Genomic DNA, 19,236 nt, shown 5'->3' with positions numbered 1-19,236 from the left:
CTACCCTCCATACTTATTGTTAGAAGTCACCGGAAGCTGTTCATTGCAGTGATGACAAACAGCTAAGCTTCCTCCCATGGGAGCTGACATTTAGTCTTGCGGTATTTCCAATCAGAAAACAGAGCTAGTGATGGAGTTGTGTTGCCCAGACATGCATCAAGGGATCTTTTTAGGACTGAAAGCCCTGGTACAAGTGCTGTCATGTGTTTGTCATTTAGGTGAATGCGATCTGGCAATGGCAGTTTCTGGCACTTTATGTATGATAGCCCAAAGAGCACCAGATAAACTAAGGGCCAGAATGGGTCTAGTATGGCTGTCAAAAATCTATAAAGTGGTAGGTCTCTAATTATTGAAAGGGGCATTGGTTAGTTTATTAAATTACAAAGCAAAGAAGTACCCTTTATACAAGTGTAAACAATGGCCAGCATATGTCACAGGCCTGCCCCAGGCAATGTAATAGGAAATTAAACTCAGTATATCCCTTATGATAATTATAATCATATCATATAGTACATAATTCCAGTACCCAAGCATTCCTTTGTCTTGAAATTGGTTTGTCACAGAGACCTGACATGGGATTTCCTCTAGGAAATGGAGCCTACTTCCTATTGGCAGATCCTTGTGTAACTACAAAACCTTTCCAGACAATGCATTTAGTAAGATACTTTTTCCATTTGTGTCATTTCAGACCACTGAAATTAAGCGCATTTTGTTTAGCAAATTTAAACCAGTGTGAAACTAATTGTTTTGTTTCAGAAATGGGACCTTTTATCCTGAAACCAGAAAGCTCCTAAATACAGCAATGGCATTTTTATATTGTGCTTTGCTATAGCAGATAATCATTCTTGCCAGATTGTTTATTGTCTCTCTAATAAGATAGAACTTTGTATTTAAAAGTAACTAAGATAGCATGTGTTCATGGTGATGGCAAAACATTCGTCTTGGTTTAAACGTTTTTTTTAGTAGCTTTAGGGCATAGTTCGTTAATTACAGAAATACCAATTATCCACTAGACCCTAAGTCCCAAGCATTGTGATCATTAATATGTACTGGTAGAAATAATCTATGTTATTCAGGCTACATTTGATACTCTATAGACAGCAGAGTGTTGTCTTCCTAGTAAGAAAACAACAGTGGTTCCAATACCTGGCAGCAGTGCTTGTTTCTGATATGACAACATGCTAAGTAATCAGTTTATTGACTAAACAGGAATGTTGCAACCCACACTCAAGATGTAACAAAATCTAATCTATCCAGTCCTCCTTTCAGTTTCTCTAGACTGTTATCATCAGAACATCATTAGAGCAGGTTGGAATTCCATCCTGCCAAAATCAGACAAAAAAAAGTTACATAATAGCCTGTTGAAAACAAGATTGTACACCTGTGACCCATTTACAGCAGGTCAGAACTGTCACAAGGTTTCTAATATCCTATTCCTAATGGATTCTTCATATTCTTGTTGTAATTAACAACATCAGCAGTGTCGGCTTTTGCTGCTACTATCAGGGAGACTGCAAATCTGATTAAATGTGTGAGTAATTCACTAATATTATAGCTGCAGTGGCATTTAAATAATACAATTAATGCTTTTTGCTACTGCCGGATATTTCAAAATGCTGATTTGTTAGTTTGTTAGTCTTGGAATACATTATTGAGAAGAAATTTTAAATATTTTTGTTTATATTGAAACCCCAAAAGCTAAAGTAATTTATAATCTTTGCATTTCCAGAATCAGGTACATATGTTTGTGCCTGACAGGGAGAGGCGAAAATGTGAGTCAGATAGGTGCCTTGTGAACAACAAACTTGCTATTTTTCACTTTCTACGCTGTCCCTTTCATTAACCCTTTTCCACTACTTGTTACACCTTGGGCTATGTCCCTGATAGCACTCTGTGCCTTGTCCACTTCTGCTTGTTTCTAACCAATTTAGGGTGCATGTCAATGATCTTAAATAGTAGGGGTTCGTTTGGATGCAAATTACAAGGAGCAGGTGACTGGGTTGTTACTGTGGGTGACAGGTAGGGTTGCCACCTTTTCTTAAACAAAATACCCGCCTTCCTATATATTTATCTTTTTTCCCTATTAACAACATTGGGATCAACATTCATTTTTACCGGCCAGGCTGGTAAAGAACCAGCCAGGTGGCAATCCTAGCGACAGGCTAAGCGTGGGCCTTAACATTTTACACAACTTTGAGGGGGTCATTGCTTCCACAATCATGCTGGTATGTTAAATGTCCCAAGATTAAATCAAACCGAGTGCCTCTCTGGGCTCTGGCAAGTATATTAGACTGTAAGTTACACAGGGAAAGGACTGATAACGGGCATAGATTGTATAGTACATATATATAGTATAGTAAGTAAAACAGTTATATTGGCTGAATACAACACTTAATATAAAAGGGTCCTGCTTTGTCTAGATAGTTACCAACTTGTAAAATTAATTTTCAGTTATGACTAATAATATTATTCGTTTGTTTTGTAATTTCGCCCGGAAAATGGGCAGCACATTTGTTATACTACTTATGCATGATCAGCATGAAAGCACAGAAGCTCATTAAGTTGGGCAGGATTTAAAATACATTCAATTTTATTTTAATCTAGGTCACTAATACAATCTTATATACTGAACTAGGAGTCTAGCTAAAGCGGGATTATATTTATCATAGCGAGAGGGGACACAGAAAAAATAATAGAAGGCTGAGGGGATATTCCCACAGTTTCTATGAAATAACAGCCACTGTGTGATCTTTTGTAGCTATATGAGAAAGTAGCCCGACAGGATATAAATAGCAGAGGATGCCAGCACTAGAACAGATTGATGAAGGGAAGGAGGGGGGCTCACAGTGAGTAAAAGAGAGGGAGGGATGACAAGAGAACAGAAGGGAGGTTTGCCCAGTAAGTGGGCGGGGCAACATGATAAGAATGAGTGACAGCAATGGATCTAAGAGAGGAGAGGGAGGGGAGGCTGAGCTAAACACTAGTAGGAGGAGGTAGCAGAGACCGAAATAGAGAAGGGGTGGGGTAGTGTAAGGCAGCTCTGTGTGTGATGTAGAATGGGAGGGATGTGAGGGGAGAGAGAGAAGCTGGGAGGGTGTGAATGATCAGAGAGAACAAGCGAGCATCTAGTTGGAGAGCTACAGGAGGGGGCACACTCACTGCTCTACTCACACTGACACTTTGACACTTAAGGGGCCAAACACCACTGTCGTGCCCATGCCTGGATACACCTGCTCCAAGGATAGACCGGGGAGAACGTAGAACTCGCCTCTTGTAGCACTTACTAACCATCCAGACTCATGTGTAGCCCTCCCATCCATTATAATCCACAGAAGAACACAGAGCTGATCCTTCCCCAAGAGGAGTCGGGGACCCCCTTGAATCTGTTTCAGGGGGATTTGTGCAAAGAAGCTTCTGACGGAGAGTATGGATACTGAAAGTAAGAATTAGGTGGGGGGACGAGGCAGCAGAGAGAAGGAGGCAGAGGTGAGAGGGCAGCTGTCACTAAACATGGATTGCAGTGTGCTGAGAAGACTCATCAACAGATACGTAAGTGCCGCTTAGTGTAAAAGTGCCTTATTGTAATCATCACTTATGTGCATCTCCCAGACACAGCCAGCTCGTTTGTGGGTCAGGCACGGAGCTCAAACACCCAGGGTCATCGATATCTGCATTTGCTGCTGTGTGCCTTTTACATGGGGGAGTCAAAGGGATATTCAGCAGCCATACCTCCCTGTACCTTCTAGCATGTTCTTTATATAATGACAACATGCATGGCAGATAGTGTTTTGGGAATAAGCCAAAAAGCTCTTATGGCAGGAGAAAGCGGAGAATAAAACAATTCCCATTCCCACACACATGTTGCTTTCTTATCAACATGTTGCTTTTGCAGCCCTTGCATTCCTTGAGTGCCAGGTTTGGCTGCAAACACTTTAAGGTGTGTCTGTGAGAAGAAATAAAACTCCCTCGGAGTACTGGACAGTTTACTTTACTTTGGTTAACTTAATTCGGCTTTGGATTTGGCAATGTGCTGCTGGCTCATAATGTTCATCTGAAGTTCCAAGTTTTTAGGCAGCCGCCATTGATTCTAGTCTCACGCCTCCCACCTGGTTCCATAGCACCGGCCTGGGCTACTTTATGCTGTGCCACCATGCCTGGGAGTTGACATCTTTGGTATTCCCTGTGTCAGTTCTAGAAGGGTGCATGTGCAATACAACTATCAATTTGGCATCCCCCTTAGAGATTTTAGGTTTTCTTCTTTATTAAAAACTTGCTAATAAATATCTCACAATTACATACAGTCACATATACAGTAAATGTGTATATATATATATATATATATATATATATATATATATATATATATATATATATATATATATAATAAATGTGTTTGTTTCACATTAAAGGAAGTGCGGGTCCTTCTGATGAACTGTGTTATATTTGACCCTGCACCTGCAGTTCAATAAAGACTGGTAGGTGTGTGAATACTGAGTGAAAAGTATATATATATATATATATATATATATATATATATATATATATATATATATATATATATATATATATATATATATATATATTTATATATATATATATATACACAGTATATATGTATATGTGAGGGTGTGCAATGATAGCTTGGCCTATTTGTAGTAATACTAATTTTATCATATAACACCATGTCTGACCTGGCATTAGTTTTTGGTGTTAATCGCTTATAAATACCAGGTTTTAAGATTAGTAAAAAGAGTTAAAATACCATTTTTAACCTTACTTTACACCCTAATGACAAAATGTACAGTGCACTTTGCCCAAAAAGAATAACTCACAATATAAAGTACTAAACAAACAGCGGTTGTTAACCCTGTTTGGTGACTCTAGCCCAGATGTGTTTTGAAAATAGTCCCTGCATTAGGACTGAGCGGCTCAATTAATCCCTCTGGCCAGGGACATAAGTATGTTATCTTCTCTTCCCATCAGCATAAACATGGAAGCTCTTATTTTCTAATGGCTAGCAGCACATTTCACCATAGATAACAATAGGGATTTTTAAGATAAATCTGATTCTAGCATCATGACAGCAAATTGTTCCCTCCCTGCTTTTTTGTTTCAAACTAAAGAACTTTTAACACTTTTCTCATATAACTTGCCTTTTTTTTCCCAGAGCTACACTTTTTTTAAATTGACATGGTGTGTGTGATCCTAGTAGAACAGTCACATCTTAGGATATTTCCCCTGGACAATGGACTATAAAGAATTCATTGGAACTCTCATGTGAGAGTGACTGCTCACATGGTTTTATATCTCATGACTTGTATTAATGTCAGAGTATTTGGCTATTCCACTCCAAGAATTCTATGTCAGTGACTCCATTCATTGAGTAATACTGCTGTTTTAAAATAGCTGAGCGCTGGTTGTTAAAAGGAGAAAGTGAATTTCAGCATACTGGTGCCAGTTGGTTAGGCATGACTCTTGGTAGATATAATTCTGCTATTTTATATTAAAGGGATACTGCTATGGGAAAACATCTGCACTGAAAACCATTTCTCAAAAGAGCAAACAGATTTTTTATATTCAATTTTGAAATCTGACATAGGGCTAGACATATTGTCAGTTTCCCAGCTGCCCCAGTCATGTGACTTGTGCCTGTTCTTTAGGATGGAACTACTTTCTGGCAGGCTGTTATTTCTCCTACTTAATGTAACTAAATCAGTCTCAGTGGGACTTGGCTTTTACTATTGAGTGCTGTTCTTATATCTACCAGGCAGCTATTATCTTGTTTTAGGGAGCTGCTGTCTGGTTACCTTCCCATTGTTCTGTTGTTAGGCTGCTGGGGGGGGGTGGAGGTCGGAGGTGATATCACTACAACTTGCAGTACAGCATAAAGTGTGACTGAAGTTTATCAGAGCACAAGTCATGACTGGGGGCAGCTGGGAAACTGACAATATGTCTAGCCCTATGTCAGATTTCAAAATTAAATATAAAAAAATCTGTTTGCTCTTTTGAAAAATGGATTTCAGTCCAGAATTCTGCTGGAGTAGCACTATTAACTGATACGTTTTGAAAAAAACAATGTTTTCCCATGACAGTATCCCTTTAAGTGCACAGTAGGGTTAACTTGCAGTGCACTATTAAACTTAATTGTAATTAAATAATTTTCTCCTTGAACTTTCTGATTATTACTCACATTGATGACTTTGATAATGTACCAGTGCCATTAAGAAATATAAATAGATACTTTGAATATTTTTCTTTATAAAGCAATATTTTGCATATGTCCTTAAACAACATGTATTCACAAATACTGTATGTGACATTATGTATTCTCTTTCTTACCTATTATAATTTTATATATATATATATATATATATATATATATATATATATATATATATATATATATATATATATACACACATATACACACACAATATTAATATTAATCTACAACGCAAGTGCATCTAAATGAGGTTTCCTGCCTCCGAAAAAAATGTTAACTTGCATACTTGTGCAGATTGGCTCGCAGTGTGTATTGGTTTAATTTACCAAATAAAATAGGGCATTAAAAGCAAATAACAACAAAACAAATGTCTGGCCTGTGGGACCATATTTTCAGCAGCAGGTTTGTAGTTGCTGGATGACCACAGAATGGTTTGTTACAATAGAAAAAGCAGATCTTGTGACTCCTTGCGGCCCAGAAATGTAAAGTAAGTGCAAATAGCACACCTAGAGTGCTTCTTTGTTTTCCAACTATTCAGAGGTAATTGTGGATTGGTCATTTTGGGTAACTGCTTTTGTCTGCTGCTAAAAGTACAGGTATGGGACCTGTTATTCAGAATGCTTGGGACCTGCAGTTTTCTGGATAATGGATATTTCAGTAATTTGGATCGTCATACCTTAAAAACACTAAAAAATTATTATTGAAAATATTAATGCACATCAAAAGTTCCCTATAGCTCATGTTGATCATGTTTCACTGACAGGGCAGCTTTTGTAAGTAATTGTTACTTGAAGTTCCTAAACCTGACTGTTTTACCAACCTGACTGTTCATTCTCAACATCTCAATTAGAGTTTGTAGTGCTAACAGACTACCGGAGCTCAAATATGGCAGCCCCCTCATAGAGGAAGATGGTGATCAGATGGGTAATGTAAAAGTGTCTGCATATAATTGTATGGCAAAATTATAGATAGCATGCAAAGACAATGTTATGATAGATGTAAAAAAACATTTAATTTCTGGTGTTGGTGTCTCTTTAAGTCTGCTAGAAAATCATGAATACTTTAAATGAACCCAATAGGCTGGTTCTGCTGATAACGGGTTTCCAGATAATGGATCCCATACCTGTTTCAACAATCAAATCATCTAGGTGTTATTTTGCCATCATTTGTGTTAACAAGAGGTAGTACCAAAGATACAGGCATTTACTTGTACGGACAGGGAGTCATTATTCAACTCAAGGACTGCAAATTGGTTTCTTATAAATCTTTTGAGGACAGTGAAAGCAGAGGTCATATCAATGTAGGCAGATAAGCAGAAACAAATAAGTAAAAAAAGGTATAATTGAGCTAGACAGTCCATCACATATATATAGACGCTAGGCATGCACCAAATCCAAATTCTAATTTAAGGGTTAAATATTTGTAAAATGTTCCTTGAACTGTGGGCTTATTGATGGTGGCCCTGATCACAAGCTAAAAGCAATGATCTGAGAAATCAATCTCAGAGATGCTCATTATATCAGGTTGACAGATGTGTACAAATATTGATTACAAGTAAGTTTATTTTGAATATAAAGATGGACTAGAAAGAGAAGGGCACAGACCAAGGACTGACTATTGTAAAATCACACTCAAAATTGGGAGAGATAGACTTGCGTTAAAAGCACAAAAGCAGTATTATACAAATTAATGCAGCAATAGTGTCAAAGCCCCCCTCCATTGTGCCCTTAATAGTGCATTACTTTAATCAATGAGCAATAAAAGCACATTGGAGAGACATTTGGAACAACAAAAACACTTTAGTAGTGTAAAGGTGGCCATACAAGGAGAGATCTCTCTCTCTGATAAGCCCACCTTGAGGTGGGCAATATCGGGCTGATCCGATCGTGGGCCCTAGGGCCCAATGATCGGATCCTAATGAATGGGAACGGGCGGTCGGATCGCGGGACCGCATCAACGAACAGATGCGTCCGCGATCCGACGGGATTTTTAGTCCCATCCGATCGAGATCTGGCCGACTTTCAGCCAGATCTCGATCGGGGAAGCCCGTCGGGGGGCCACATACACGGGCCAATAAGCTGCCAACTCGGTCTGTCGGCAGCTTTTATCAGCCCTTGTATGGCCACCTTAAGAAACCCTAGCCACATTTCATCATCAACATGTGACTGTATGATACTGACAATTTGACCACAAAAGCCAAGAATTTGATTTAATAGCAAAAATGCAAATCACCTTCTAGTATTGTACTAGCAAGTTTTGGTAGAAGCAATGTTCTTATACTAAGGATTAACTATTTATTGTTAAAATATTTCCTCTGCCGAAGAACCTGCATAGTGAAAGTAGAGCTAAAAACTTCGCCAAGTCTTCTAGGCAGTGATGATGAATAAAAACATTTCACTTTTCCTGTTGTAAAAGCGGATGTCTAATACAAGAAAATGAATTCTAAGCACACATAGTTCAGTGGTTAAAGTGTGTGGTTTGTAAATGTAATATCTATTTCCTAGTTCAGTCTTTTGAAACAATGTAGCATTACTCAACCTATTTCGTGTTTTTTCTCAGGCCTGGCTTCTGCTACCTTGTTTGAAAATTCAAAACCACCAGAGCAGAGAGACAACGTTTTCAACAGGAAATGTACAGTCGCAAATAAGTTTAAAACTATTGAAAATGTGTAATTAATGTATATTAGAAAGTTAGTAAGGATTACAATTTATTTCATTATGTAAAAACAGCTTTTGGGTGGGGATCCCCTGTAATATTGCCTTTACTAACTTTCTTAATTGTTTACTAGCTGGCTATATTGACATGTTTTCAAATGACTGTTAACGTGAATATAGAAGCCAAAGCAAATAAGACAGGAACTCTATATAGAAGCAGCAGAAAGTGGGTGACATAAGCAGAAAGGGGGACAATAGCCAATATAGTGAATATCTTGGTTGCTTGCAGTACAGTGTAGTGGCATAATATTATATTCTAGGTTTAATCCTTAATTGTCATAGGGTAATGACAGACAGGTCAATGTGCTGTTACATGCTGTCCTATAGGGATGAATGTAAATTGTCAGTGGTGATATATAAACATCGATCACAGGATACATATGCTTTACCGCCAGTGATTTACATTAATCCTAGTAGGAATGTAACTTTGGAGGTTTAGTCATCCACAAATAAGTGTGGGTGACAACATTTCTCATCTGCATTACCTTAATGCCTCTGCCCTGCTTTTACAGTACATACAAAAATGTTGTAAACATTTACTCTAAAATAAAATAATTTCCTTTGATAGGTGAATAGGTAAATGAAAATGTAAATCCTTCAGGGGAAAAACATTAGCCTCTTAACTCGCTAATATGATTTTTTGAAAAAAAATATTTTGGAACAAAACTGCATATTTGTAATTCACATACTGACCACACCCTGTTGGTAACTCAGGCTGTCACTAAGGGAGGGTGGAGATTAGTACTGTTATACTTTCAGTTCCTCTGTCAACACTTCTATCAGAACACGGCCAGGGGTAGCCCACCATATAAACCTGTGCCAAGGGCCCACCAACTACATTCAAATTTGCCATAGAAATAATAAAAAATAATAGTCACTTGGCACCCATATTATGATAAGAGATCAAAGGATACTATAAATGTACCTCAACAGGCCAGTCCGACCCTATTTGTCAGTATAGAGAAGTTGCTTTACCTGTACTCTGAGCATTAACAATGTATTCCCTGTGACAAATTTCCAAATCATGCAAATCACTTGCAAAGCCAATGTAGTTAGTTAGTGTTGTAATTGTACTCTGCGTAACTATCATTGTATTACCATCTCTATCATCTCACCCTTATTTCTATTATCTGTCTCAACTTTATTTTGAAACCTGAACAGAGTTAGGGCCGTCTTTAGTGAAGCAGAAGTTTATAATTAAAAGTACTAAGTGCTGTACAATTGTGTATTTATCTTTACACAAGGCTAATTGTATTTTTGTGTATTAAATTGACCCTTTTTATTGAGAATATTCCTTTTATCTTGGTAGAGTAACACAGGTGGGAAGAAGGTAGCGTTTTAGATTTATGGAGGCATGCAGCCACACGCTATAGAAGATTTATTTGCAGACAAAATAGCTCTGTGTCTCAAATGGGTTGGAAGATGTCACTTCTGACACACAGAGGGCCCTGTGTGGTCTTCATTCAGCAAGAGATTGGTGCCTGCAAAAATGTATATATTTATGTTATATTTATGTATTTATTTTTAAACCTGCAACCCGCAGCTCCTTACTTTTCTGATATGGCTTTTAGTTTTATGCCTTGTTGTTCAAGGCTGGGATCAATTACAGACATGTCAACTCGTATGGATTTTTTTCTAGGAGTTGCTCTATTCTCCTGCCCATCCTTGGTGGGCTTGGTAGGAAGCAGATCAACAACAAACAGAATGTATTTGGATTTTTGCAAACATTTTGAAAAAGAATGAAATGCCCCTTGCTAAACCTGTTCTACTCCTACTCCTGTCCTGCGAGTAATCCAGTCACAGTTGCTTAAAAAAAACACAATTATACCTGTGGTTACATTTACTGGAGTAGTTAAAGGAATATTGCAAATTGTTTTTATTTACATATGCTGTAGGGATGTTTGTGACTATTAGCACATTTTTACGTAGTTCTGTTATTTTAAGGAAATTCTTTTCAATTGCATTACTTTGTGGTAATATTAGTGAAACGAAAATATGTTCTTCATAATACAGCATATTGCTTAACTGAACTGAACATAGCAATCATGATATTGTTTATAGGTTTTACTTGGTGTACCTGGCTCAGTTTTACCTGTGGTGTTTTCCTGTAACCATCAAGGTTTTGTTAGGGAGGTCCACGATGGTAAAACCCCATTGCCAACCAGCATCTTTTTCTGTTTTTGTGTAGCAAATGTGTTGCCAGCTGCAGTTGTTGGCACAGGTATTGCTTAAGAAATCAATGGCATAGTTTACTTCCGCTAATCAGCTGTTAGGAACACTGACTTATGTATTCTTGAATCATGCCCACTTACTGACATCAATGACTACCATAGCTTCACAATGGGAGCAACTGTCAGTGAGAATTTTTTGCCTCTCTCCCCCCCCCCCACTTGTGTCTTTAAGGAATGCTCTGTGTCAGAGGCATTACCTAAAAACTAGACACAATGTACTGCCAGATTTACCCTGGAATTATAAGTATTTGCATTTATTGTGTAAGCATCACAGTATCTTTAGATGATTACAAAACTAATGTATGTCCTTTATTTTTGACTGACACTTTGAGGAGTCTTATCATTTAGCTGCCTTTTTGTAGGATACAAAATACACACATTTTGTTGTAATGTAAAATATTTTATGGGGGAAATTATAAATAAAAAGCCTTAGCAGTTGTAGAACTTATATTTACTGTATATGTAGACTTTTTTTTTTTTTTTAAATAGAGTTGTGGCAGTTACAACTAAGGTTCCTACCAGGCCGGTAAGATTTGTGTCAGTTGTCACTTGTTATAAAGCAAAAATATGTGAAGCCCACTTAAAGACTACTTAAAAGAAATACAGAACTGAGCATGTTTGAATCAGCAAAATGGCTAAGCCACGGAATGACCTACTTGTGTATGAGCAACGCAGAATGTTAGCTACCTTTCCTTAGTCCATCCGGAATTCTGTTAGACATTCAGTTAAGTGATACTGTCTTTAGAACAGAGGACTGGATTTTGGTTTTGCAAATCTTTCATGATATTACACTGTTGAACAGGATTCCTAGATGTTTTCCTTTAAGTAAGGGACATAAATGTGATTTGTGAAAGATCATTTCCTATGATTTAGCATTTACCTAAATCTGATAGTTTGCACATACTCCTCGTATGACCGTTCTGTTATGTGTTTACAAAAACCTGAACCCTCATAGAATGTGGCTAAAAACACACACCCGTAGAGAACCAATACAGGGATACAAGTATTTCTTGCCACTTAAATATATTGCCTCCTTACTGGCAGATTTGTTTTTGAGATGCAAATAATTGTTTTATGATACGATAAATTGCACGAAACAGTATGCCACTATACATTAAAAATATATTATTGTCTGTGTTGTCTGGCTGCTGTTCTCTTCCGTCGACACAAAGTAGACATTGACAACACTATCGGAAATGCATTATTCTATTTGGTATAATTGTCAGGGGCCAGAAAAAAAGAGATTCAGCTTTAGCCACAGAAAAAAAGAAATAAAGTGACATAGAATACCCACTATATTGAGTTACATGGCAACATATTTGTATAGACAAGAGAGGTCATTTATTGTAATCCAACCTTGAGGGAATAGCAGTAAAATAACCTATTAATATTTTAAATAATTTTTACTTCCGTAAATTATAATGCCTCCCTCTATAATGTTTATGTTATTATTATTAATAACATGTATTTATATAGTATTATTATGTACAAAGAACAATGGCCATCATGCTTCCTCAGGAGCTCCTCTTTCTCCTGAACAAGGCTGGAGGACACCATGCATAGGGCATAGAGATTTATTTGAAGCTTTTCACCTCAAAAAATGTGGTCCTTCAGTTTATAACTCTGTATGTTAATGGCTAGGCCTACAGCTCTCCTTAACCCATCAACACCTGTTTGCATAAGCCAAGTGCTAAAATGGGGTCTAACTGTAGTGATAAACAAAAAAAACATAGAGACTTAACTTTATATATACCTTGTATATGCTTATGTAGGTGTAGAAATTAATGCCTAAAGCATATCTTCGCGAGAGCTAACACTAATGTCATTGGTAGCCTTTGTACCTCTATAGGGGTCATTTACAGCTTGAAAAAAGGCTCTTTGTAGCCTGAAACGTCGCTTATCCAGGTCCTGCCAGTGCTCCAAAAAAAAAAAAGGCATTTTTATTCAAAGAAAATTTGCGGTGCTGTACTCACCAGGACTCTTGGGTGTAACAAAGCAAGTCATTTACTAATACATGCCAGGTGCAAAGTGCAAAAAAGGCTGCAAATTACCATGTTTTCTGTACTTTGTTTCTTGCTCCGCATACTGAATACTGTAGTAATTTCTAAAATTGTCATATGTCCCATGAATAAAGTTACAGTTGCCACCTGCCCAGTTTTTAACATTTAACATTTTGCCCAGTTTTCATTCTATAAATCTGCAAACTGCGTACGTCTCATCGCTACCCCTGTACGTCAGTAGAGGTGGCATGCCTAAATACAGTGCTTTCAGCAGAGCTGAATACATGAGGGGCAGATATGGGAGCCTGGTAGTTATCCAGCCTCTACCCTTCATTCAGACACAGAAATTAGGGAGCAGCTATGGGCATATCATGCTATGGAGTTGTGATGCAGGAGGAAAAAAACAGGTCTGGGCACTAGCTGCAAAGTGCAGCCAGACACATTTGGTTTTTAAATGAGCGCCAAGTATTGATTTTAAATCTATTCTATGCAATATGTATTTAGAAGATTTCTCTATCCATTTTTAATTAAAGAAATATATTTCAGCTCTATTGTGTATTTGCAAACAAATTGCCTCTGTACAGAGGAGTAGTTCCTGCTAGTTCAAAAGTACGATGTGATTTGAATCCAGTCATCCGAGTCTCAGACAAGCTTAAATGCTCTGCTAAGTCGTCAGAATTGCTTTCTAAACATGAAGCCACCAATAATCACACTAGATAAATCTTTCCTTGCTTTATTCCCATCAATAATCTGTATTAGTGCACTACAAATGAATTATACCACCATATTAATTTTGATTATTATAGTTCGGCATGTTGTAATAGCTCGGGCATGTATTAAGTTCTTTGCTTATGTAGAAAGAGGATTTCGTCTAACCTATTATACACAGGGGATTAACAACAATTCGATTTCTTTTTAAGGCCTCTGGTATATGTTTCTTAGTGTGTATATATGCTTGTATTTTGCGCAAAACAAATACATTGGCATCGAAAAAGTTAAAGTTCATTGTTAGTATCATTCTGGAGTCCTGAATTAAGTTTCTATAACAGTTGCAGTAATATATACTTCCAGCATTTGTGCTTTAGGAGAGTGATATTTGATCTGCTTGTTTAACTAACTCATGCTAGGCTTTCTATCAATATGCTTTAAAGGCCAAATAAACAGGGGTTATTAAAATTGGTTGCTAGGTTTGAACTTACCATAACAACAAAGCTTTGGTTTTAATGACAGATTGAATAATGAAAAGGACAGGGTCTGATGATAAATAACATCAACAATTAACTTGAGGAGTTATCAAGTTTATTGTCCCAGAGTTTAGTGACAGAAGGTCTGATTGCAGTTGGCAACTAGTTTATATGCGTTAGGAATGCTCATGCTGTATTTTTATGATCCTCCAAAGGTAAACACCACATTCAACAAGCTTGCTGGGAAGCTAAGCCCAGAGTGCTTAAACAGCAAATATTCAGACTTTTTGGACTGTACTCGGAAATCATTCCAGATACTGGTCACCCTTGCATTTCTTATGCATTTGAACTGACCCAGATCGTTCGTAAGCTGCAATATAGTTAAGTGAAAGTGGAAATTATAGGTTATACTTTAACCGAAAGCTATTTTCTATGGAGTTATGAAAAAATGTGCTTCAACTTGTTCTCTGGATGCAGAATTGAAATGTCATTTCTCCAAATTGCTTATTTTTCACTCGCCAGAATTCTATAAGTACACACATACTTGACGGCTGCATAGAATGGGAGGCTGCTTCAAGAGGATGTAAACCCTGTCACATGCTTGTCTAAGTACTTAAAGGGATACTGTCATGGGAATTTTTTTTTTCAAAATTAATCAGTTAATAGTGCTGCTCCAGCAGAATTCTCCACTGAAATCCATTTTTTAAAAGAGCAAACTGATTTTTTTATATTCAATTTTGAAATCTGACATGGGGCTAGACATATTGTCAATTTCCCAGCTGCCCAAGTCATGTGACTTGTGCTCTGATAAACTTCAATCACTCTTTACTGCTGTACGTTGGAGTGATATCAACCCCCTCCCTTTTCCCCCCCAGCAGCCAAATTAAAGAACAATGGGAAGGTAACCAGATAGCAGCTCCCTAACACAAGATAACAGCTGCCTGGTAGATCTAAGAACAACACTCCATAGTAAAAACCCATGTCTCACTGAGACACATTCAGTTACATTGAGAAGGAAAAACAGCAGCCGGCCAAAAAGCATTTCTCTCCCACAGTGTAGGCACATGACCATGGGCAGCTGGGAAATTGACAAAATGTCTAGCCCCATGTCAGATTTCAAAATTGAATATAAAAAAATCTGTTTGCGCTTTTGAGAAATGGATTTCAGTGCAGAATTCTGCTGGAGTAGCACTATTAACTGATGCGTTTTGAAAAAAACATGTTTTCCAATGACAGGATCCCTTTAATGTTTTGTTTATTATTATTGTTATTTTGGTCAAATTTATATTTTAAAGTTATGCAATTTACATTTAAAAGCTCACCTTCATAGCTCGTACAATGCCGAGCTCAGGTAAAGGGATGGATTCTGAGTCTGCTTTCCAGAGAATCCTTTTATCCCTCACTGTAGAAACCAGTAACAGAATGGAATAAACTGCATTACACTGTGAGCCTAAGGCGGGTGGGGAACGTGTTCTAGCAAGCACTAAAACTAAAAATCATGGTTTCCTTTAAGTCTGTAAAATCAGGTATGTCTTGGTGAAAAATATATATTATGAAATTATATATATATAATATATATATATTATAATATAACTTAGGAATAGTAAAAAGTCAGGAAACAAATAAAAGTATTTGTAATATATGAAAGCACCTGAAAAGCTCTTTGAATGTGAAATACCCCTTTTACTATATCAAAAGTGCAACATTATTTAAGGGGTTTTTGTCACTGACCTTACTTATTACTTGCTTCAGGCCACTATGGTTTAGGGCCTAAGGCCAGTGCCATGGAAACCTGTAGATTATGAAATTGTTTCAATCCTAAAATCTTCGTTTCTGCTTTTTATTTTTTGTTTTTATTGTCACAGTTTTGTGAGTTGGACTCAGACCTTTAAGATATATCACAATTTAAAATATAGCCAACATGTTAAATATAGATTTTGTTGTATTATTAAATAATTAACAATGGGTCCAAAGCTGTAAAAGACAGACTGGCTGCTACAGATGTGAAATGCATTCTGACTGTTGCAGAGAGGATGTTTAAATGTTATATTGGTCCTGCTTATACAATGATTCATTAAGCATACTTTTAGGTTACTTTTATTTACTGCCTTCTCTCTATTATTGCCAGTATTAAAAAAAAAAAATAGTAATTCTCCGATTTGTTTTGCCTTATTTAATTTTATTGATGCCCTAAACTGAAAACCTATGGGCCTAATTGAAGAGATCCATACACTTTTTTATATGAGTCTACTGGAAAAAAATAGAAAACAATGCCTTAAGTGGTATATTGTAAAGCAAACAAAGCACGGATTGTTTACACTTTGCTGTTTCTCAGTAATCTCATAGGGATTTGTCTGAAATAATAGTGTTTACTAATACGGTACCTGCTTTCCTAAGGGAAGGATTTTGTTTCATTAGCGGTCTTGAGATTCTGAATGGAAAAGTTGGAATGTTTAAATTAGCATGGTCTAACAGTTAATTATTGACATGTCACCAAAAGATCTAAGCTTGATTATTAATGCTGAATTACGGCACAACACTTTTTTTTGCTGAGTAATGAAGCTTGACATTACCCATTCCAGATGGGACTAGCTGTGTGAAGTAAACTGATCCCATCTGGAAAGGGTTAATAACAGGCATCATTAATGAACAGTAATTCATATTTGAAATGTCCGTGATGCTATGCCTATACATTTGCATTTATAATGGCACAGGTGGGTTTCTCCCACCCGCTGCCTTCCACTTTCTCAGTGTGTGTGCACAAAATGAACCTGCCATTGCACAAACAGCATATTATGGCTCAGAAACTCAAAAAAACCAATATATATATATATATATATATATATATATATATATATATACATGATTGCCTACAAAATTGGGGGGGGGGTCATTTATCCTATATGTCTTCTTTAATAGCTGCTTCTTGGATTACAATTACCAAGTCAGGAAAAGTCAAATTAAGTTAAGTAAATTAGTTATGAATTATTAGCAGACTTGCAATAAAATATATTTACATGAATTGTATTTTAGCACCTACAGCTTGAAAGAGTTATCTGGTCTATTCATAGCCCCCATTTTCAAATACTTTTTAATCTTAAGTTAACTGTACACATTTTCCAGGTTGTTTTTAAAATCAACCATGCCTGTTTAACAAATATTTACTGGTCAGATGGGACCAAAATTGTTTCTTTTAGTAAAAGATAATAGAAACTGCTTGCACTCCAAACATTTAACAGTTGGCTTGCAGAACTAATAGGTGTAAACAGCGTGAAAGTGGGTAAAATGTTGCTTTTGTTGTGAGGCTGAGATGCGCATTAATGCCTTTTTGTCATTTGAGCTGGGATAGTAGATATTGCCGTGAAACCAGTGGTATATTTTATTGGCTTTCTATATATAGGTGTATTGATCTACAGAAAGGCAGACATAAACCGGAGGGAAACATTGCCATTTATGTCTCATAAGGGGAAGAAAACACTGCTTCCTGACTCCAGTAATAGCGATTGCATAGCTTGGATCTACAGTACATCCTTCTCCAAAGACATTTGGTCTTTACATTGATATTGCCATGTGATTTATGGGAGGCAGACAGTGTTGAAACCTAGGCATCCTAGGACACACCAGAAGACCTGCCATGCAGGGCACACCCTCACACAGTTAGAAAGGGCACTTTATAAAATTTCAAAATATGCCTTGGAGTGCCTTGGGAACCGGCACATTTCCCGCCAACTTTCGTCCTTTGACTGACCTTGGACTATCACAAGCATTAGGATTATTACTTTATAATATTAACATTCTTTCTGTCAAGGCAAAGTTTCACCTGCTATACTGTCTGAAACCCTGAGGAGTGTATGGAATGTAGATTCGATGCACATTCCCTCTAGCCTGATGCTAAAAACATTCTTTTCAACCTTTTTTGCATTCTTCAACTTTTTTTCCCACTGATGAAATGCAAAACTATGAAATAAGGAAACAGCAGTGTTTAACACAGAAGTGGGGACACATAGAAAGTTTTCTACTTTACTCTTGCATGTTTGAATATAGATTTCCTACCTCAAAGGCCTGGTGAGTCTGTAGATACTCAAGAAAACCTGTCCATTATGGAAAGATTTGTTACAGTATTTACATCCAAGCATCCTATAAGGCTAATGTCACTCACAAATCTCAAGGACAGTGTCACACACATTGTTTCCTTTACTGGTGTAAATACACTTGTGGAGAAAATGCAGATCCATTCCCGCACTACTTGTATAAACTGACAGTCGCAAGATCAACCTGTCAGTGCAAACAGGGCTGACTTTTGTATTCCAACACTAAAAATGTTACCATGGGTGCACTCCCAGGTCGGAACCGTAATAAGTGCTATTGCAGATAAAAGGACAGAGCGAATGTCTTAGGCTCGCTGGCACTCGATTCCAATTAAGGGCTGGCAGTGGGGCCCACCTATTACTAGTTACCCCCCTGAGTTCCATAATTTTAGATACATTACAACATTAATTGCAGTCCACAATTTATTGTGTCTTTTGAACACTGTTAGTTTACAAATGATAGCAACTATAGAAAACTATAGAAAAACAAAATTACATTTGGATCAATAATCCTGCAAACCTTGTGAATCATAGATTATTGGTCATGATGATCAGAGGTGGGGCCTCCCAACAAGTAGAATGGAGCCCAAATTAAAAAAAAAATTGTACTGATTCTAAAGATTCTGATTCTTTCCATGCTTTGTTAAAAAATGTTTCTCTGCATTCATGGTGTATGTTGTAGTAGCCCCACTCCTGCAACTGCACTTATGGCTGTTCGTGAACTTATAGCTGAATTACAACTCTCAGTTTTCAGCTGCTGCCAAGCCCCAAGGGTTGTAGGTATAGCATGATAATA

General features: G+C 37.1%; 1 protein-coding gene across 5 annotated transcripts in view; it reads left to right on the top strand.

Moving 5' to 3' along the window:
• The first annotated feature begins 2,819 nt into the window (after positions 1 to 2,819).
• Positions 2,820 to 19,236, top strand: part of LOC108709736 (phospholipid-transporting ATPase IH) — a 105,876-nt gene continuing 89,459 nt past the window's right edge. For 2 of the 5 annotated variants that reach the window (XM_041584249.1, XM_041584248.1), the window contains exon 1: positions 2,820 to 3,549. In XM_041584249.1, the coding sequence (XP_041440183.1) occupies positions 3,511 to 3,549 (39 nt within the window). In that variant the 5' untranslated portion in view covers positions 2,820 to 3,510. The remainder of the gene's footprint in view (positions 3,550 to 19,236) is intronic. The other 3 variants (XM_041584250.1, XM_041584247.1, XM_018249839.2) reach the window with 3 other exon arrangements.

The sequence above is a fragment of the Xenopus laevis genome, chromosome 2S (genome assembly GCF_017654675.1).
Source record: "Xenopus laevis strain J_2021 chromosome 2S, Xenopus_laevis_v10.1, whole genome shotgun sequence".
NCBI lineage: Eukaryota > Metazoa > Chordata > Amphibia > Anura > Pipidae > Xenopus > Xenopus laevis.
This window is presented reverse-complemented; position numbering and strand designations above follow the sequence as displayed.